The sequence below is a fragment of the Linepithema humile genome, chromosome 4, assembly GCF_040581485.1.
Source record: "Linepithema humile isolate Giens D197 chromosome 4, Lhum_UNIL_v1.0, whole genome shotgun sequence".
Taxonomy (NCBI): domain Eukaryota; kingdom Metazoa; phylum Arthropoda; class Insecta; order Hymenoptera; family Formicidae; genus Linepithema; species Linepithema humile.
Window position 1 is genome coordinate 11,948,408 of NC_090131.1, and position 22,701 is coordinate 11,971,108.

At 39.5% G+C, this 22,701-nt stretch overlaps 1 protein-coding gene across 1 annotated transcript; it reads right to left on the minus strand.

Moving 5' to 3' along the window:
* Positions 1 to 1,974: 1,974 nt before the first annotated feature.
* LOC105678011 (uncharacterized) lies at positions 1,975 to 4,630 on the minus strand. The gene is made up of 3 exons (XM_067353867.1): positions 4,607 to 4,630; positions 3,567 to 4,036; positions 1,975 to 3,496 (listed from the first exon to the last, which is right to left on the minus strand). Exons 1-3 carry the CDS (start codon positions 4,628 to 4,630, stop codon positions 3,232 to 3,234), a joined length of 759 nt encoding a protein of 252 aa, XP_067209968.1. The 3' UTR covers positions 1,975 to 3,231.
* Between the last annotated feature and the right edge of the window lie 18,071 nt (positions 4,631 to 22,701).

The window sequence follows — 22,701 nt, forward strand, 5'->3', positions numbered from 1 at the left end:
ATTTACATTTCAACAAACTTTGTTTTTTGATAATGTTTTATGCGCTTTTTAGATCTTGGTGTCAAATTGCTCTTAGATTTTCTTTTCTTTGGTGTCATTGTTGGTGTTGTACGGCCATCCAAAACACTAGTTTCTAAAAAAAGACAAGTTGGAAAAAAGAACGGATTAGGTACAAATAAATGACACAATAAATTGTGAATATATTCATGTTGCTGCCTTATATAATAATCACGTTAGTGTAATATTATTACATTATTGTATTCTTTTATAAAATATTTATTGTATATGCATAATTTTTAAGAATATTTCTAATACTAGACATTAAATTATTACTAAATCCGATATCCACGCGAGCGAAGTCGCGGGTAAAAACTAGTACATATATAATTTAAACGAAATTGGAAATGCCAAGATTTATAATTGGCCGATCTTTCGTAGAACAATTCATATTATATATACATATATATATATATATATATATATATATATATATATGTATATGGAGCATTCTTTCTCAACTTTACACCCATGCTGCCCATTTTCTATTTCATCTAAAAATTTTTGAAAAAATCTTAAAATTTACAGAAAAATGTAAGCTTTCCAATGGCGCGTGGCAAAATTATCAAATTCAATTAGATCATACTTAAAATTTAAAAAAACCGAAAAAAAATAATAAAAACGGTAATTATTCAAGTGCAGCGATTATTCATTCGACGTTTTTTTCTTCCAATTAACACTTTCGAGTACTCTGTTTATCTGTGCACTGTCACATGAGTCTAAACTAAAATGGCGGATCCAATATGGCCGCCAAAAATTTAAGAAATTAACTGATTTTTATAAAACTTGGTATCAAGAGATTTTTCGGGTTACTGTATACGAGTCTAAAGTTATCTTTCAAAAATACAAAATGGCGGATCCAATATGGCCACCAAAACATTTTGAAAATTTTTAGAAATTAACGAATTTTTATAATACTTGGTATCAGGGACTTTTTCGGGTTGCTAATAACGAATCTGAAGTCGCATTTCGAAAATTCAAAATGGCGGATCTAATATGGCAACTAAGAATTTGAAAAATTTTTAAAAGTAGGGGGATAGATCAAGATTTTAAAAAGTAGGGGGTAAGAGCTCAGGCGACATCAGAATCAGAAGTATCTCTAGTATCAAGTTTTATAAAAATCTGTCAATTTCCTAAATTTTCAATATTTTTGATCTTTATATTAGATCTGACATTTTCAGTTTTTGAAATCCGACTTAAGATTTGTATTTAGCTGGCCGTAAAACTCTTTGTTCAAATTTTATAAAACTCCCTTTTAAAAATTTTTCAAATTCTTAGTTGCCATATTAGATCCGTCATTTTGAATTTTTGAAATGCGACTTCAGATTCGTTATTAGCAACCCGAAAAAGTCCTTGATACCAAGTATTATAAAAATTCGTTAATTTCTAAAAATTTTCAAAATGTTTTGGTAATCATATTGAATCCGCCATTTTGTATTTTCGAAAGATAACATTAGACTCGTATACAGTAACCCGAAAAACCCTTTGATACCAAGTTTTATAAAAATCCGTTAATTTCTTAAATTTTTTAAATTTTTGGCGGCCATATTGGATCCGCCATTTTAGTTTAGACTCATGTGACAGTGCACAGATAAACAGAGTACTCGAAAGTGTTAAATAGAAAAAAAAACGTCGAATGAATAATCGCTACACTTGAATAATTACCGTTTTTATTAATTTTTTTTCGGTTTTCTGAAACTTTAAGTATGATCCAATTGAATTTGATAATTTTGCCACGCACCATTGGAAAGCTTACATTTTTCTGTAAATTTTAAGATTTTTTCAAAAATTTTAGATCAAATAGAAAATGGGCAGCATGGGTGTAAAGTTGAGAAAGAATGCCCCATATATATTTATTTATTTTATTTACGAAGAGATATTCATAATATATCAATAGTTTAGATGCATAATATATAATTATCTTACATATATCAGCAACAGAATAAGGAAGCAAGTCAATCACTATACCTCTACCGTATAGGATTTTACTAGAATTAATCAAGTGCTCTACATCTTATGTTCTAAGCACGTTTACGATTCGTTAATCCTAGTCTAATTCTGTACAGTGGAGATATAGTAAATATTGGCAAGAAAATCTATTCCATACAGCACAGAATATTGCAACAATATCACTATATCGTAATAATATTGCTGAAATATTATGTGTTGTATAGAATTAGATATATACCTTACCATTGGAAACTTTACAACTTGTTGTTGATTCAGTGACAAAATCTTGGCAGACACTACTTGACCGTACTTTCTCAATATCACTAGTTTTTCTCTCAATGCTAGGGTGCAGGTTTGTGTTATTTTCTAAAAGTAAATGACCAATTAAAATAATTCTTGAAAATTAATGAATTCTTTGAATATTTCTTTAACTAAATCTGTTAACATTTCAGTCGCTTTGAACATTATAAAACGGAGATTATAAATGAAAATTCTATACCTGCAATATTTGTGACTGAATTATCATTTTGAAGGACATCACATTGGGAAGATGATATACCTATAAAGTTCCAATAATAGACTTATATTTTTTAGTTCAATTAGTTCTTTTTATATGTTATATCACACTTACATTTTGGTCCATTTAATGATGGTACAGACTTTGGCCACAATAATCTTCGTGGATAGATCGATTTAAAATTTTTTTCTAAAAAATGATTGCTACACACTGTGTAGGTTTTTCTTTTATACATATCATTTTCTAGTATATCCAATCAATCTGCAAACTCCACCCATTTCTTAGATCTTTAAAACATTAAAAATACATGTATTATATGGTCTACACTGGTCTGGTCAAGCAGTAGATATTAGCTGTTACACATTTTAAAAATTAAGTTAATTAACCTATAATTTAAAAATAACTTACATAGAAGGATCTTTTGGCAAAGTCATAAATGACAAACTTGAATTGTCGAACTTGTTAACATCACAATTTTTGACAATACAATACGAACCGCGACTTATTTTTCTAGATTTCTAGTATTGATATAAACACGTTCTTTGGCACATGGGCAACTCTCCTGTCTTACTTCATATTTTATATCTAAGATGGCCGATCAAACAGTTAACATTTGAAATGTTAGATGGCGCGCATTTTAACTGGTCGCAAGCCTTCCATTCTTTTTCTCCTTATTCTTTGAATAAGACTTAAAACTAGATAATGAATTATCGTATGTACAACTTACATAATATCCTAAAAGTCTTGTAATGTTGGTAGGCGTAAGTTGTATAATCTTGTCCCTCCTTCTTCGCGAGCGTGCATTCCAGATTGGCGTACACTACAAACGGGAGCCGTTCCTTCCGGTTGTAGTTGCGGAACGTCAGCCACTTGTTGTCTTCGTTAGGAAGAATGACGGCGCAGTTGTTCATCTTCCCGCAGTTGACGCTGTGGACTGACAATTTCTCGCTCGTCCGAAAGTAGTGTAGACACCTGTAATAATTTGTATAATTAATACTGCGAATACAGTTTCAAATTATTCTATAAATGTGTTTTTACTTACCAATCACAAATGTACTTTTTGCCATTTTGCTTGCTCAGTTGCGAGCTCACCAACCGCGATAAATCCTTGATATATACAAAGTGTGCCTCATTGTTTCTAGGCACGTAGAGCAGGTTGACATGCTTCTCTTTTTTATCGTCGGTGAGACGCAGAGGAATGATCGAACGGCCTTCGGTTGTGAATACGTTTACGGAGATGGTGTTTAATTTTTCAAATTTTGAAATATGTAGAAGCGTCATGGGGAACTCGATACTACACAGATTCAGTACCGTTGAATAGTGTGGATATTTGATTGTTCTTTCTGAGTGTTTTGCCGCTGGATGTAAAGCGGCGACGACTGCCCACGCAAAACACGCATTATCTCCAGATTGCACGTTGACCACCGCCCGTTTGAGCATAATTTCTCGCGGTAACTTGATGTGGCATCCTGCGTGCAGAGGATTGAACTTGTTGACGTTGATGGTGAGATCCTAGATACGTGACAACGCCCATCCGTTGTCGCGTTCTTGAAATTCCTCCAGAGACGTCAGGATGCCGTCAACCACATGCTTCGTGTACTACTCGTTTAGATCAGATGTGGGAAATAGCTCACGGTTTTTTGTGGCGATGGTCTTTATGGTAGTCTTGTCGCCTGCGATGAATTCTCCGTTGAACATGGTGTTGCTTTTGACACTTCCATGTTCCACCATGACGCAGTGGATCCGCTCGATGACCGTACTTCTTATTTGTTCCAAAAATTGACGGGGTTCGATATATTCCAGATTGATTATTGCGCCTGTTAGTATACGGTTTCTGAAGACCGTCTCGATTTCTTTCTAACTAAATCCTTTTTTTATTCCGTATCTAGCACCGATGAGCACGAATCGCTTGTTTAGGGTGTTCCTTACACCCTCCAGGCGTGTTATTTGCGCCACCAAGGAATTGATTAGTCCGGTGCGTTGTTTCTTGCGACATTTTTCCCTCAATGAATTGAGGTACTCGTCGCACTCGTAGTTCTATGGGAGGAACTCTCCCAACGTTTTAATATTTGCTGCACGAACGGTGAGATCACGCTCCATCTCCATTTTGAACAACTGTGATAATTTGTATTTTTCGCGAGCTTTTTATACCCGCTTGTTGCACACGACACTAATTAAAAAATGCTGACAATGCTGATTATAACATTGAAATCTGACAACAATGGCGCCCAAAATGCTGACGTGGCAGCCTGTTGCTATGGGCTTTTGCACACGGTGCTATTAAAAGTGCTGATTAATATAAAGAAATCTGGCAACAATGACACCCAAAATGCTGACGTGGCAGCCTGTTGCTATGGGCTTTTGCACACGGCGCTATTAAAAGTGCTGATTAAATATAAAGAAATCTGGCAACCATGATGTCAAAATGGCTGACGTGGCTGTTGCTATAGACTTTTGCACACGGCGCTATTAAAAGTGCTGATTATATATAAAGAAATCTGGCAACAATGGTGCCCAAAATGCTGATGCAGCTGTTGCTAAAAATAGTGATATCATTCTTGTAACAACGCAAAATGGTGCCGAAAGTGCTGACAGCGCAAAATGGCGCCTGCAAATTCTAAAAAGTGATGACATAATCTGTAAAATATGTGGTCCCCTCCAATCTCTTGTAACCTGATACACACATTGCAAAAAGTGCTGATGCTGCGCTTTTACAACTGTAAACGTGTGTAATCTGATATCCTCTCCCTCCAAAGTGCTGACGCAGCGTAATCCAATACCCCCTCTTCCCCTCTTCCCCCGCATCCCTCTCATTGCTCCTGAGTTAGAACTCTTCTAGCTATACTACTTTTATTTTATTTTATTTTGATACGACAAATTTTATGTTATTGAGCCCCAACGCCTTGCTTAGGATCTGTTCAGGATTACTAGTAAGAAAGTGAGAATTCGTTCGAAGCTTCGAAAATCGTTGGCCTTTATTTCGCCGCTGTTTGTTTATTCCAAGCGAAGCGGCCTTCAAGTGGTTAGTTTGCGTCCGTATAAGAAATCGCCGAAAAACAAGTAATCGTATTTTTCTAACGCCTAATGCGATTGGCAGCATGTTACCAAGCTCGCGGTGTCGATCGCTGATAGGCAGCTTTTCGGCGGCTAGCGTCGACTACGTGCCGGTTGCTGCATGCCCAGCCAGAGTCCGAGACGAGAGAGCGGCGAGCACGGACGTGCAACGCCAGTGTAACGCGACAAAAGACTTTGTAACGCGAGCGCGAATGAGTTCGATGTCTAGACTGATCGCCGGGAGTGATTTTCAATAAAGAATTGTGAAACCCACGAGGCGTATCATTCATTTTCTAGCGCGAACTGCGTAGCTGCGAACAAGCAATAAAGAACCGGAACAAATAAATATTTTCTTTCTGCTACGGGAAAACGAAGGCTCTCGTACAGGATCTGATTACATTATTAAATAAATTTTTATTTTATTCAATAAGAAAGCCGTTAAATTTTATTTAATTTTTTAATTTTTATCTACATTTAGTTTCATAAAGCTGCAGTCTTCTTTTACAATACATTCTTCTAAATTGATTATAAAGTAAAATAGATTGAATCCAACATTAAAATACATTTTTTATATTTAATTTTTTAGAAGATTACTTTAATCATTGATTTCTTAAAAATTTCAGTTATGATCAGATTTTATGGCTGAGGGATACAAGAAATTTAAATCAATCAATATTGAAGATTGATTTCGTGGATGAAATTTGGCGTTCGAAGTGGGATCCGTTTCAACATCAATATTTATAAAAAAGGAAAACCTGAAGCATTTAAAAATATCTACTGGAGACACCTGGTAAGCATTTGTTCCTACCAAGATTATGCCTTCAAACTATCTGTGATTAATTTTAATATGGATTAATGAGATTGACAATTACACGTCTTAAAATGAAACATTTTTTAATATATTATATATATAAAAAATTCATAAAATTAAATAAGAAAACGTAATTTATTATTTTTATAATATAAAGTAATTTGAATAAAATGTAGAATAAAACAACACATTTGTCTCTAAACCATCTATTATCTTTAAAATGTTAAAATATTTACAAATCTATATTTTATACTTATCGTTTAATTTAAATACACACACACATACACACACACAAACAAACACACGCGCGCGCGCGCGCGCGCGTGCATTTTTGTACGTTTCTTTATAAATTTATGTATTTCTTAATAAGATTAAAATTCCATAATTATCTTTAATTTTTTCAGTGTTACAGTGGCGATAAACTGCGAACAAAAAACTGCGAGCTGTGAACTAATGTGAACACTTTTGGCAATAAACTATTAACCGCGGTTAGACTTTGGGACACAATTAGGATTCCGTTATTGGTAAGTAACTTTTTCATAATTACAATATTTTCGATTATAGATTAGTATGATTAGTTGTTAGTACTAATATGTGTCAGTTATTAAATTATACAAAGTATTTTACTTTTTAATAACTTTGTAATAACTTTCTTAACAATTTTTTAATTTTTAATTTGCTCTTATAATCTTTGTTATTGAACATCAAATTTTTAACATAAAAAGATTAAAATTGGAATAGATTGCAATTTGCATAAGTTTCAATATATAATTTTGTTAATATTATAATATTATATTTTATATTTGTTTATTATTTAAAAAATTTTTTTATTATAGTAATACATCATGCCTAAGGATACCTTCAGTTTTTATCCAAAAGGCGAAAGAATCAATTATTAAATCGCGAATTAAATAAAGTTATTAATTATAATACTTTGCATTTAATTAAATTGGATGAGGCGTCTAGTGCAATGACAAATACAAAAATAACTATGGTTAATAGTGTTGAAACGTCTAAAATTAATGTGGCGGCATACCGCCACACTGCTGCACTGAAGCGGCGTAGTACGCCGCGGCGCCGCTATGCGCCGCAGGCTTTCAGCCGAGTTCTGAGCCTACAGATACACCACCAGGTTGCACAGGCGATGTAAGGCTCTCTCGCGATCGAGAATCGATCAACGCAGTATAAAAGAGCGTCGACGCAAGGTTTTCTTAACTCACTCGCTTCAAGGCGAGCTCTCTACTAGGGCCCTTGAGCTGAGTAATAACTCTGCAGTAGCAGAGCGTAACCAGAGGCTAATTACCTCGCCGTTTTTCTCACAGTGCCTAGAAAGGCACGCAAAAGAAAAACAGAGTCCCAGCTTCAGCCGCACACTTCATCTAAGCGGCCCGCTGACTCACCAGCACCGCCGTCACCCCCACAAACTCTTGCTTGGAAATTAATTCCTCTAGAGTTTTGTGTCCGGCTGACTTGGCCTCCAAGGGATACTCTTGTTACTGGGGACATTCGCATTCGGAGACCTCTCTCTCCTCGGTTCACAGAATACTCTGTTGCGCCGAAAGCCGAGACGATCACATCATCAGACACACCGGAGACTCGATCCGTCGCAATCCAAACCTCGCCGCCTAGGGCGTGCTCGGAGAGCAGTTGCAATACGGAAGACCACTTTCCGAACGGAGTTCTTCCAACACCAGGGAAAAGGTTGCAATGAGCTTCATCAATCGAACCGTCCTTCTTAGGACCCGTTCAGTATACTAATTGTAAGACGCAGCCGGTAATATCTTACCGAGCCCGTCAATTTTTATTCTAACTTCTCGGCCTTACACATTTGCCGAGAAAGCGCCTTTGGCGCAATAAACGCTCAAACATAATATAGCAGAATAACTTGTACATACTTCTCTGACGAAAAAAATAAATTATATATTTTCTAATAAATTGGTTTTCACAATTTTTCACCAGTTCGAACACATCCTAAAGGCATTACGCCCATAATTAACATTTCCCAAGATGGAGACAAAAATAATGAGTTATCAGCACAATTATTGTCAGATACTGAAAATGTACAGCATAACTCTGAATCGCAGGAAAGTTTTTCAATGACAGATAACGAATGCAATAATGATACTACTTTGTAACATGGGTTTAACCCATGTTACTACTCGCGCGATCGGCCGCTACGATCGTTCGCGCATCGAGCCGCCGGCCGCAACACGTCATCGGAATGCGGCCGCCGAGTGGGGCGAGCGGGTATATAAAGCCGTCGCTCCGGCCAGTAGAGACCTTCCCCGGTCTACAGTGAGCACGCTGCAGACCTTCCGAGCTTTCAGGGCGCACTCTGACTCGGCTCTTCCTTTCCTCCAGGAGCAGGGAGCACTCTGTCTCCGCCGGGCGCACTCGGCATCCGTTCACCGTCCCTCTCAAGGCAGGGAGCACTCTGTCTTCGTCGGGAGCACTCGACGTCCCGTATACACCGCCCGTTCCTCCGTAGGATTAAGTATTATTTAGTTCGCGCTTCCTAGTTTATATTTTCTAATTTGTATTCTTTTGGTTATATTAAATAGTTTATCCTTTTCTAGCTTATAGTCTCTAGCTTATATTCTTTTGCGGTAGATTCTGGTTTCACTCTTACGTTACCCGCGTTACTTCTGTACGCTTTCCTCGCGCTCTCGCTTGCACGCCGCACTCGCTTGCTGTAATGGCTACCGCTTGCTCTTAATAATTATTACTTTGTAAATGTATCACCAACTCTTTAGTTAAGAATATATTTATTTTTACCTCCAAATTGGTCTATTTGATTGGAGTCTCCCCGTCTGACCGCTTATCCCGAATCCTGGCACCGGTGAGCTACTCCGCGCTTAGCAATAAGACCGCGAGATAAATTTGCACCGTTACATGGCGCCCGAACAGAGACCGTAATCCCGAGACTCCAATCTACGTAGCCCAATGCCCGCGTGGATATATCAATTAACAAAAGAGCAAGCGATACAGACCTTAACGCGGCTTAACATAGACGCGAACGGAAAATTAGACGATCTGCGCAAACGACTCGCGCAGTACGCAAGGACCCATTCCGAAACAACATTCGCGATGCCGAACGTACCGGGGCCGTCAACGGAGAACGCCGGAACGGCCGAGGCGAGGGCCGAAGAGAAATCAGTCCTCAGCCTTATTGAACGGACAAAATTATTAAATCAAATCCGGAAGTGGGGCCAACACTTCGAGGGGAAGGACCCCCTAGGCTTTATAGAGAGAGTAGAGAAGCTAGGCCAGGAATATGGGTACGACGAGGCCCATCTACTCCTCGGACTACCCGAGCTATTGCGAGGCAATGCCCTCCTATGGTTCCGTAACAACCGGAACTCGTGGTCAAACTGGACAGGATTCCGCCAGGCCTTCAAAGCCCACTATTTAACGCCGGGATACCAGCGGCAGCTAAGGCGCGAAATCCAAGGTAGGCAGCAAAAACCGGGCGAAACCTTCGCCACCTATGTAACCGAGCTGCAAACTATGATGCGACGTGCTGGAGGCTATTCACCGGAGGACCAGCTGGAAATCCTCCACAAAAACATGAATCCCGACTACCAGCTGTACGTGCCGCTCGAAAGCGTGACGAGCTTAGAGGAGCTCGAGGCAAAAGTACACAACATAGACAAGATCCAGGCCCGAAGGGGCAAACAACGGCCCCAACCAGAACCAACGAGGACTCGAGTCGCCGCAGCTACGTACGACCGGACTCAGTGCTGCTGGCGATGCAAACAGCGGGGACACACGCGCCAAAACTGCCGACGACCAGCAATAAAGTTCTGTTCCCAATGCGGAAAAGAAGGCGTGCTCACGCAAGAGTGTCACCTGCCACCGGGAAACGACACCCGGGCCGGAGTAGCAGCGGTCGCCGACCGGCCCAAGTCCGAATAACTTACCGCCCCCGACCGTACGTACAAATCTCTATCAGGGGCCACAACATCCAGGCCCTGATAGACTCTGGGTCCGAGGTATCATTGGTGAGCACCGAAATGGCGTCGCTACTAAAGGGGTGCAACACCGTCCCATGCCGCCGCCGAATCCATCTAGCCGACGGCACCCGAGTGGCAATAGGCCAACTAATAGAAGCTCAAGTGTCCACCTCCGAGCGCGTCGTAAAACACCAATTCGCCGTACTACCAGGACTAAGCACCGCCGTCCTTATAGGGACAGACCTATGGGCCAAACTAAGGCTCACACTACCGCCACCACCGATACGGCGGGTCAACTGGGACCCCGCCACCGGGACAGTTTCCCCGACCGCTTCCACAACGGCCCCAAGCGAAGCCAGCCGCCTCGAGAAATTTCTGGCCAGGGAATTGCCAAAGTTCGACCAGATCTCAGGGCCGACAAATCACGCGACGCACCACATTAGGTTACGTTGCAAAACGCCGATTGAACAGAGATACCGCCCCAGGAACCCGGCTATGCAGGCTATTATCGACAACGAAGTCGAGAAAATGGAAAAAGAAGGCATTATCGAACCGTCCACCAGTGCCTGGAGCTCGCCCGTAGTGATCGTTCGGAAGAAGGACGGCACATATCGATTCTGCGTCGATTTCCGGAGACTAAACCAAGTCACCGAAAAAGACGCATACCCGCTACCGCACATTATGGCAACTCTAGACAAATTGAGAGGAGCCCGGTACCTATCTACACTAGACCTGAAGAACGGATACTGGCAGGTACCGCTCACGCCAGAGAGCCGTCCGTTGACCGCCTTCACCGTCCTCGGCCAAGGGCTCCGCCAGTTCCGGGTCCTGCCGTTCGGCTTGCATTCCGCACCGGCTACGTTCCAACGGTTGCTTGACACCGTCCTCGGGCCTGAACTTGAGCCAAACGTGCTGGTCTACCTCGACGACATCGTGGTGGCCAGCCAGACCCTCGACGACCATCTGCGACACCTGAAAGAAGTCTTTCAGCGGCTGCGAAATGCTAATCTACGCCTAAATCCGGCAAAATGCCATTTCTGCCGTAGTAGCCTGAAATACCTCGGCCACATTATCGACCGAGATGGCATCCGTACCGACCCAGACAAGGTCAACGCCATCACGAGCTGGCCGACACCTACGACGATTCGTATGGTCTGACAGTTCCTCGGGGTAGCCTCATGGTACCGACGATTCATCGCGGACTTCCCCGCTATCGCCGCGCCACTCATCCGCCTCACCCGCAAAAACGTACGGTGGAGGTGGACCAACGAAGAGGAAGAAGCGTTCCGTAGCCTCAAGCAGGCCCTAACTACCACGCCGGTACTCGCCTGTCCAAACTTCAGCTGCCCGTTCGTGTAAATTGGTATTACTTTCCAAAAATGGCATAATTGTTTCCAATAAAAAATATGCAGTTATTGTAAACGCAATAGTATGTGATGCTCCAGCAAAATCATTTATTACGTGTACAAAAAGTTATACAGGATACTTTGCATGTTCTAAATGCATTCAAGAAGGTGATTTTGTGCGAAATAGAGTGATTTTTCCCGAAACAAATAACGCTTTACGTACAGATTAGTTATTTAGAAATTGGACTCAACCCGAACATCATAATGGTGATTCTATTTTAGAGAGACTTTGACATGGTATTGCAAATTGGGTTGGGTTATATGCATCTTGTTTGTTTAGGTATTATGAAACAAATGTTGCAATTATGGGTCAGAGGAAAAAAAGATGTCAGATTAGTAACAGGTGATGTTGATTCCGTTTTACATGATTTATTCGCGATAAAATATTGCATTTTATCAGAATTTTCAAGAAAACCTAGATCTTTAAATGATGTAGACAGATGGAAGACAACGGAATTCCGTCAATTTTTTTTATACACGGGTATAATTGTTATGAAATCTGTGTTATCTCCGTATTGTTACAATCACTTTGTTACTCTTAACATTGCTATAAGGATATTGGCTGATCCTCAATTATGTATTTCATTCAATGATTATGCGAATTCATTGTTAATATAGTTTGTTTCTAATTATGGTAATATCTACGGTGATGAATATCTGTCTTATAATGTTCACAACTTGCTTCACATAGCCAAAGATGTACAAACCTTTGGTTGCTTAGATAATTTTAGTTGTTTCAAATACGAAAATTATATGCAGAAGAAAAACGAAAATTACACCAATCCGAAAAACCTTTAGAAGAGTTGTCCAATCGTATATTCGAAGAATCACAGCTTTCAATCCAACCGTTCCGCGTTATGAAATATCAAATCATTATTTATAAAAACAACAGAATTTCTTATCTACAATTTCAAAATTTCAAAATTGGAATAAATGAAATTGATAATTGTATTTTATTAGATAACAATTCAGTGGCTTTTATTTTAGAAATATTTGAAGAGAATAATATTTTATTTGTTCTTACACAATGTTTTTTAAATCCAACTTCTTTTTTCACAACACCATGTTCTTCAAAAAGACTTGGCATATTTCAAATTGCAAAGATATGACTTCAAATACTATTAAAATTCCAGTAACACGAATAACCAGAAAATGTTTAAAAGTTATAAATCTTTCTGAAGGCTCTTACATCACAATTCCTTTTACTTACTGCAACAGAAAATATTGTTTAATTGCAATACCATATCAAATAAAAGTTTTTTGGTTTTTGTTAGGAAAAAATAGGTTATCGTATCACTGGAACTAGAAAATACACTGGGTTCTGAATAGAATAATATATAAATTATTGAGAACAAGCTACAGAGCCCAAGCTGGATTTTCGTGCTTAGTTTATTGATTGTGACGTGACGCTTTTCGAGCGCCGTCACAAGGGCGATAGCCCGGCCGAGGGAGCAGAGTCCTGGTGTTGCTCCTCGCGTGGAGAGAGCAACCCGCGAGACTCCACAATCTTTGCGCGTTGTTTGTATTGTCATTCCCGTTTTATGTCGTTAATATCGTTTTTTAAGTTATAAGGCGAGACCCCGTGCGGGCGGCGTTGCGTATTTTGTGCCTCAGGGCGAAGATGCAGCATCGCCAGGAAGACCGGACGCCGGGGGATCATCGACGGGTGTCACGCGTTAGTGACCCCACAGCAAAAGGTCAGGTACCGCGATTCCGTCGCCTCCGCCATCCAAGCCCTATCTAACTCCGCTCTGGTTTTAGCCAAAATCAAAGAAGCGCAGAGACACGCAGCAGCGAACCTCGCCCGGCTGCAGACGGCTTCGAGGGCCCCGAAGATGCTGCACTCGGAAGGACCGGAGTATGGCCCGGCCAGCCTAACCAGTCTCTTCCGGGAACATCGACTCATCGACACGCTAGCGGCCGAAGGATTTGAGAAAACCACAATGAGCGGGGGGGGGGGGCGCCCTGGATGAACTGTGGGCGGTTCTCAGGGGCCCCCCTTTTCAGAAAATCGGCAGAATGCGCAGGAAGGCGACGCGGATTTGGAGAAAACCTACGTGCAGAGCCGAGAAGAGCCACTGTTCGGTGTGCCGCAAGTGCGTGAGGACGACACCCAGGACTCAGCCCGACGACACCGAAGACGCCGAAGACGTCCACTCATTGTAAGCCGCCTCTCGGGTAGCCGTAGAGTTCCGTCCGGTTATGGCTGGTAGCGTGAGTTTTTTCTGTATTTTGTGTCTCTCACACCATTAACCGTAGTTTTGATACCGTGAGCGCTCAATTACGCTCAATTACCGCATGTCCAGCCGGCTCCGGATATCGCGTAAAAAGTCTCTCCGACTTGCGGGAATTAAGTGCCGACAGTCTCTTCTCGTTGCCGTTTCGTTTGTCGTTCGTTTTATACCGTACCGTTCTACCATTACCGTTCTTTTGAAGATACCGATTGCTACCGTCGTTCCGTTACCGTTTCTTTTGAAAGTACCGATTATTACCGTCTTTTGGTCGCGTTATTACCGTACCGTGGGTGAATGTCCGCGGGCGGATTTTGATTCGGGAACGTTCTCCGCGAGACTGTTGTTACCGCAAAGTTAGCGTCTCGGCGAGAAGCGTGAGAGCCCGCGAAAAATAGCCGACCCGCGACATATCATTTCTGGCCGTTAGGCTACCGTCGTTTAAAGTATATTTATTTGGCCTTCACCGGCCGTATCGGATGATCAAAATATAAGTCCTTCGTTGGCTGTATATAGTCGGATCAGCGGCGAATTATCGTGATCGCGTTCCCGAGATTTTATGTAGGCATCGAACTCTATTCTTGTTACCGCATTTATAGGGCGAAGGGCCCTACCATCGTATCAACCTATTTCCGCTGTATCGGCTCCGGTCGAATAGTTTAAGCATCTTTACCCTTGTAACCAAATCACTGAAATACATCATTGTTAAATTTTAATTATTGAGTTGTCCTTGCGTTAGTCTCTCACTCCAGATATCCAACGTTGAATAAAAGAACTGCGCCCCTCTGCCATATACTGAGCGGGGAGCGGCCGAGCAATTTTGAGAACTGTTAAAGTTACCGATACCGCGGTGCGATTACTCGCACCTGGCGCCCATTTCCGGTTACCGTTATCGCGTGAGTTACCTTGCTCCCGAATTTTGTGGAGTACCGCAAGTTACCGAATCGTGCAGTTATTGCCGATTTCGCGAGTTACCTTGCTTTCGACGAGCGTGGAGTACCGCGAGTTACCGAATCGTGCAGTTACTGCCGATTTCGCGAGTTACCTTGCTCCCGACGAGCGTGGAGTACCGCGAGTTACCGAATCGAGCATCTATTTCCGATACCGTAAGTTACCGAATCGAGCATTTATTGCCGATCCCGCGAGTTACTGATTTCCATTGGGCGTGCTCCCTCGGATCTGGCGTGATTCCGAGGCTAGTTCACGTCGCATGATATATTATAACAACATTGTTTAGGTCAATTATAACAATTAAAAGTATCTAAACGTTTCGACCATTTGGTTGTGGTCATCTTCAGTAGTTACATTAATTATAAAATTCGGAACATATTAATAAAATCTTCTTACATTCGTTACTTTTAAAACTAAATATAAAATTCGGAACATATTACAATAAATCTTCTTACATTCGTTACTTTTAAAATTGTTTAGATGGACACCATCTCTTGAATGTCATGCCCCTTCTAATAACAGCAATCTTTAAATCATCAAGAAGGAAACGATGTCGTGTTTTACATTATTAACATACGCGATGTACTTTTAAGATTTGAGACATTGTGGTTGATTGCAATTATTCTCAATGCATAGCAGTACCATTATGTTGTGTTTTCGTGTATTTAACTTTCTTATTTTAAAAAACCAAAAACTAAAACCAAGTTCAAAACCAAACTGTTTGCTATGTCCACTCAAACGATACGGACCACCAGGTATCATTTAAAGCAAACTGACTCAGTACACCGAACTTGGTTTTAGTTTTTGGTTTTTTAAAATAAGAAAGTTAAATACACGAAAACAACATAATGGTACTGCTATGCATTGAGAATAATTGCAATCAACCACAATGTCTCAAATCTTAAAAGTACATCGCGTATGTTAATAATGTAAAACACGACATCGTTTCCTTTTTGATGATTTAAAGATTGCTGTTATTAGAAGGGGCATGACATTCAAGAGATGGTGTCCATCTAAACAATTTTAAAAGTAACGAATGTAAGAAGATTTATTGTAATATGTTCCAAATTTTATATTTAGTTTTAAAAGTAACGAATGTAAGAAGATTTTATTAATATGTTCCGAATTTTATAATTAATGTAACTACTGAAGATGACCACAACCAAATGGTCGAAACGTCTAGATACTTTTAATTGTTATAATTGATCTAAACAATGTTGTTATAATATATCAATAAACTAAGCACGAAAATCCAGCTTGGGCTTTGTAGCTTGTTCTCAATAATTTATTTGAATAATTTGAGCCAATACTATAATTATTAAGTTAGAATAATATATATCAAGAGACACGGTAGTGTCTCGCGCCAAGTTCACGCGCAGCGCAAGACCGAACGTGTATCTTTACGCGAGCCCAAAGAGCCTAGAGAGCCGAGATTATCGGAATTCAATAATGCCTGGGCCGATCAAGTTGATAATAGCCTCAATTGATAGCGCATACCCAAAATATATAATAAAAGTATGCTTGTTTTTGCTCTACGTGCTCTATAAATAAACATATCAAAGTCCAAAGTCAAAATGGCACTACATTGCACTGGTGCACACTCAAGGCTGCTTAATGTTCACCAGTTTTTTATTCGTGTTCACCAAAGTAGTGTAGTGCAGTGTAGTGCGAATGATCAAATTCGTTATAAATGTATTAAGTGAAATAAGTGTATATGTTGTAACGGTGCGTATTTTTTTACGTCTCACGGGCGGTGCGTAATGATGCGGATTTTTCGATGCGGAATTACGACGGTGCGTAGTTAGCGAAGCGGATTCTTACGACGCGGAATAACTCGTCGGTTTGCCAGAGTTCGTTCGTGTGGTTTATCGGGAGACTCCAAATTAACAAAAATGACTTAAAGAAAATAAATATTTATTTTATGAGAGCACTTGGATCAATAATATAAAAGAAAAATAGTAACAACGAGTACATGAGTATTTTTGGTTTCGGTCTAACGGTTATAAATATCGGTAGTAAATAATATAATTTCTTATCGGTTCGATGAGTTAATGTTTCGACGGTACATGTGTATAACTCTAATTGTGAACGGAAAATAAACGGCGTAAATCTAAACAAACTAAATTATTTAATCGGTCGGTTTTGTACGGTACGGAGCAAAGTAATAAAAAATAAGTGATACCGCGTATATCCGAGCCTTGCTGAGTCGACGACGGTTGCCGGTACGCTGTGTCCTAAGACAGTGAGAGACTTCTCTCGTGCAAGGGGTATCGGAAGTCGAACGCCGGGAACACCCGACCGAGGCAGAGAACACCCTGCCCCTAGAACGACGGAGAGTCGGAAGTCGAACGCCGAGACACCCGGCCGAGGCAGAGAACGCCCTGCCCCTAGAACGACGGAGAGTCGGAAGTCGAACGCCGAGACACCCGGCCGAGACAGAGAACGCCCTACCCCTAGAACGACGAGGTACAGGAAGTCGAACGCCGAGACACCCGGCCGAGGCAGAGAACGCCCTGCCCCTAGAACGACGGAGAGTCGGAAGTCGAACGCCGAGACACCCGGCCGAGACAGAGAACGCCCTGCCCCTAGAACGACGAGGTACAGGAAGTCGAACGCCGAGACACCTGGCCGAGGCAGAGAACGCCCTGCCCCTAGAACGACTATCGGGATGGGAGCGAGTACGACCGGAGCTTTAGAGTGCGCCCTGAGGCTTGTCCGAGTCGTACTCGGGGAATGGGTCTCGAACGGTTCCGCGAGCCGGCTTTTATACCGGTCGCGCTACCCCCACTTGGGGTGCTACCCTACCCGGCAGCTACCCCTTCTTGAGTTCTTACCCTCGAGTTGGGGGATCGGAATGCGGCCCTAAATGGGGGTGCTCACGTGGAGCCCGCGTGCCGCTTAGTAACAGCGCGTGCTGTTACAATGTATATAGATTATAAGTGTTATGTTTTAATTTTACCATACATTCTGTCAAAAAGCTTTAGTGTATGATTTGTCTAAAATAACTAAAATTAAATATTTCAAAGTTTAATATTTCAATTCTACGTATCCTAAATTAGTTCCAATAATATTTGTAATTTCCAGTCAATTTTATTTATAAAAAAATATAGCATAAGTCACTTTTTGTAATTATCCTAAATTAGTTCTAATATTTATAATTTTCAGTCAATTTTATATCCATAGAAAATAGGAAACAAAAATTATAAACATAAACTCGACAAGAAATCTTGTAATACACAAAATTAAAATTGACCAGAAATTATAAATATTGTTGGAAATAATTTAGGATACATAGAACAGAAATATTAAGCTTTGATATTTAATTTTATTTATTTTAGACAAATCATACACTAAAGTTTCTAAACAATGGTCCTATAAGGCATAGTGATGATTGGTATGATTGTATAAATTAATTTTACAATATATTCTGTCAAAAAAGCACATCATTCGAGACTTTAGTGTATAATTTGTCCAAAATAAATAAAATTAAATATCTCAACGTTTAATATTTCTGTTCTATGTATTTTAAATTAGTTCCAGCAATATTTATAATTTCTAGTCAATTTTATATTTTATATATAAAAATTATTTTATATATAAAAAAATGTATAGCATAAGATACTTTTTGTAGTTATCCTAAATTAGTTTTAATATTTATGATTTCCAGTCAATTTTATGTCCATAGAATATGTCCATAGAAAATAAAAAACAAAAATTATAAACATAAACTCGACAAGAAATCTTGTAAAACACAAAATAAAATTGACTGGAAATTATAAATATTGTTGGAACTAATTTAAAATACATAGAACAGAAATAAAATTGACTGGAAATTATAAATATTGTTGGAACTAATTTAGGATACATAAAACAGAAATATTAAACTTTGACATTTAATTTTATTTATTTTAGACAAATCATACTAAAGTCTTGAAACGTGTGCTTTTTGACTGATTAAAATTGACTGGAAATTATAAATATTGTTGGAATTAATTTAGAATACATAGAACAAAAATATTAAACTTTGGTATTTAATTTTATTTATTTTAGACAAATCATACTAAAGTTCTGAAACGTGTGCTTTTTTGACAGATCCTAAATTAGTTTCAACATTTATAATTTCCAGTCAATTTTATCACAATCAAAACAAAACAGTATTGTTTTACCTTTCAAAAAATTGTCGTATATATTAAATCAAAAAAAGCTGTCGTATATATATTACAAAAAAAAGAAATAATATCTATCAAAAAATTACCTTTTTAAAAAAAAGGTTAAAAAAGGCGCCAAGTACACGTTCTTGTCACAACTAAAACAAAACCGTATTGTTTTATCTTTCAAAAAAATTGTCGTATATATTAAATCTTTCAAAAAAACCTGTTATATATATTAAAACTTTTCAAGAAAAACTTGTATATATTAAAATTTTCAAAAAAGCTATTATATATACTTTCTACAAAAAAATATGATATCAGAAAATGGCACCAAGTGGGACTAAAGAACTATGAAAAAAGTTGTACACTATTTCTATAAAACTCTTCTATAAAATTCTATAAAATTTAAAAAATTTTTTAAATATTTAAAAAATAAAAATATTTAATTAAAAATAAGAAAATATAAAAAATTTAATCAAAATAAAAAGATATTTATTAAAAAACGCAAAAAAACTTGTTGTTCAAGGTGTCTTTAGCGCCTTTATGGGTCAATCGAGGAACTAGAGTTGGAGTTCCAACAATTTTTATCGGTCTTTATTTTTCATTATGCTTATATAAGTCTTGGTCTTTATTCTTTGTTATGCTTAAATAACATTAAAATTTGAATTTATATATAAAGGTTGTTGTGTTACAGAGACAATTTATCTTAAAACCCGGCGGAAATAATCTGAAATAAACTGTTTTCGATTAAGGTTTATTGGTTTTTCTTGGTTTTCTTATTTTTTTATGCTTATAATCTTTAATTTTTTTTTAATAACTGATCTGTACGTATTGATCCAGTATTTGTAAACATTTCTTATTTGGTTAAAGTTCGTCGGTTTTTATTGGTCTTAATTTTTTTCATGCTTATTATTGGTCTTAAATTTTTTTCTTATTATTGGTCTTGATTTTTTTTTATTCAACATATTGGTCTTATAAATATTGCTTCATTGGTTAAAGTTCCATCGGTTTTTGTTGGTTTTAATATTTTTTTTTCTATATTGATCTTACATTTATAAAAACTTTAATTTATAAATTTATAAGCATGATTTCTAATAACAAATAAATTGCCTGATACAATCCGCAGTGGCTAAAACTTGATGAGGGCTTTGGCTTCAAATCACGTTGGTGGGTGCTGGGACTGTCAATTTTTAAATGGCAGAGTCCGCACTGAGATTTTTAGAGTCTAACAAGGGGAGATCCAAGCTTTAATATCACAAATTTTGCCGAACTTGAAATATATTGTAGTATACCCCTCACACTACTACACGGCATAATAACTGTTGCCAATGCGCAATAGTTTACAAGAAATTATTGTTTAAAGTTTACCGTGTGCCTAATATACCGAGCCGGTAAAGATTATTACCATAGGTCAAACATAGTTGAGCGAGTAAGGTAACGACTAGAATGCTAAAGGTTTCAAGTTCAAACTCTGTTGTGTACAACTATTTTTTTCACAATTTGTTTTAATGTGCAATCAAATCAAATAAATCATAATTTTTTAACCAAAAATTATTTGACAAAAAATAATTTCTAATTAAATTTATTTTTTTTTATTAAAAAAAACTTTTTTTCTCTAATGATAAATAATCTTTACTGCTTACAAATCTAGTTATACTTTGCTGTTTAATTCTATATGTCTGCTTAAATCTAATAAGCCAACTGTTGCTAGCATTAAAAGTAAGTTTTTCGGATAAAAGAGGAAAGGCTGCGCTCATCCCCCACTGTATATTTTTTATTGTTATCTATAAATTGATATATAAAAATATTTTGATAATTAAAATATTTTGTTCTTTCATTTTCTTAGTTACATATATTCATTTATTTATTTATATCACTTGCTGCAGTGATTCTCTAGCTTCTATAAATCTTTCGTAAGTTTCTGTTTCGATTAGCTTCCATTTATCAAAATTTGTTCCTCCTTTTTTTATATCTTTCTTCCATTGTTCTTCCTCGGCCCCTGCTCGGGCTCCACCCTGGGAGGTGGCAGCCCTCCGGATTGGGGGACCTCAGCCCCGGGCTGGGGAATTCCCAGCCTTCCTCCATAGGGAACGGCGTATAGAGCTCCTCCGAGTCGGCGGTTGATGTCCCGGCGGTCGATGTCCTGGCGGTCGATGTCCTGGCGGTCCTCCTTGGGCCCCGTTGCCTCTGGTGTGAGGCCTGCAGGTCGTAGCTCGGCCCGCAGTTCTCACACGTTCTGACCGTTGCGGTCGGCATCCCTCAGTCGTAGTAAAACTGCCGGCCTTTTGGTTCTCGGCAGTTGGCATACCGATGGGGGCCCCCGCAGTTCCAACAGCTAGTTGGAAACCGGGGGTCCTCCCTGGCTCTCGGTACGGGCTGTCGCTGATCTCTTGGTTCTACCTCGACCGTCGCTGTTGGTGCGGTCACTGTCACCTGCTCCTCGCTTGTTAAGCCGGTCTGTACCTCCGGCGCTACCGCTTATGGTGTGGCGGCGTCCGGCGCGGCAAGCCCTCCCAAAGCTGCCGCCAGGTCATCCCAAAACTCCGGGAACCGGCTCGTTATCCAGGAAGCCAGGCTTCGGTACTTGGTTACAAATCTTGCCTTTGCGTCTTTCATCCCGGCTACTCTCGGTACTTTAATAATGTTTAACTTTCTCGACGTTGAGCTAGATAGGGGCAGGGGGGTAGTAAGTTTTTAATTCTTGTACATGTATTTTTCCTAAGAATGATCCGTCAAAACGGGCCAACTCGTATACTACCGAGGATAACTTTCTCCCAATCCGGATGGGACCATGGAATTTTGGTGCCAATTTCGCTGCAAAATTCTGTGCGACGGACGACAACGTGTGTTGTCGCTTTAACACGAGCTCCCCCGGGCTAAAGACACGGTGTCTCCGCTGTAGGTTATACCCGGTCGCCTGCTTCTGATAGGCCTTCTCGAAATTATCGGTTACCCAAACCTTGATTGTATTTAACTTTTTCATGCGATCTGACTAATTGTCTCGATTTCCTGATTCTACTTCCGTGATCTTTCTCCCCTCCCCCTTTAACGATTTTGTCGATTTTAATTCACGACCTAAATTTAGGAAAGCCGGTGAGGTGCCTAACGACGAGTGGGCCGCTGTGTTATAAGCGAATAGAAAATCTACGAGATGCTTGTCCCAATCTCTATGATCTTTATCGATATATGCAACAATCGTGGTTTTGAGGATTCTATTTACTCATTCCACTGGGTTAGCCTGTGGGTGATACGGTGGTACGGTAGTGTGAGTGATTTTATTCTCCTCCGCGAAGTCCATCATCACGCGGTTCACGAACTCGGTACCGTTGTCGGTGAGTAAGAATTTGGGTGTACCTCAGCGCGATATGACTAAATCTTTGAGCGCTTCCTTTATCTTTGGACTTTTGGCCGCTCTAAGGGCCCTACACTCGATCCATCTCGTAAATAAATCCTGTACCACTAATAAGTATTGGAAGCTATTTTTGCTACGAGGCAACGAACCCATTATGTCCGCGGCGACCACCGTCCACGGGCCTTCCACGACTCGACGACCCATTAATCCTGCTGGACTCGCTTGTTCCACTTTCGTCCTCTGGCAGGTATCGCACGACTTCAGATAT

Bases quoted from the DNA above. Each gene is read 5' to 3' on its own strand.
- LOC105678011 (XM_067353867.1), bottom strand. From the start codon at position 4,630: ATGGAGATGGAGCGTGATCTCACC. The intron at 4,037-4,606 runs GTTCGTGCAGCA...TCACGTATCTAG, and splicing joins AGATGGAGCGTGATCTCACC to GATCTCACCATCAACGTCAA. The intron at 3,497-3,566 runs GTAAGTAAAAAC...AAATTATTACAG, and splicing joins AAAAAGTACATTTGTGATTG to GTGTCTACACTACTTTCGGA.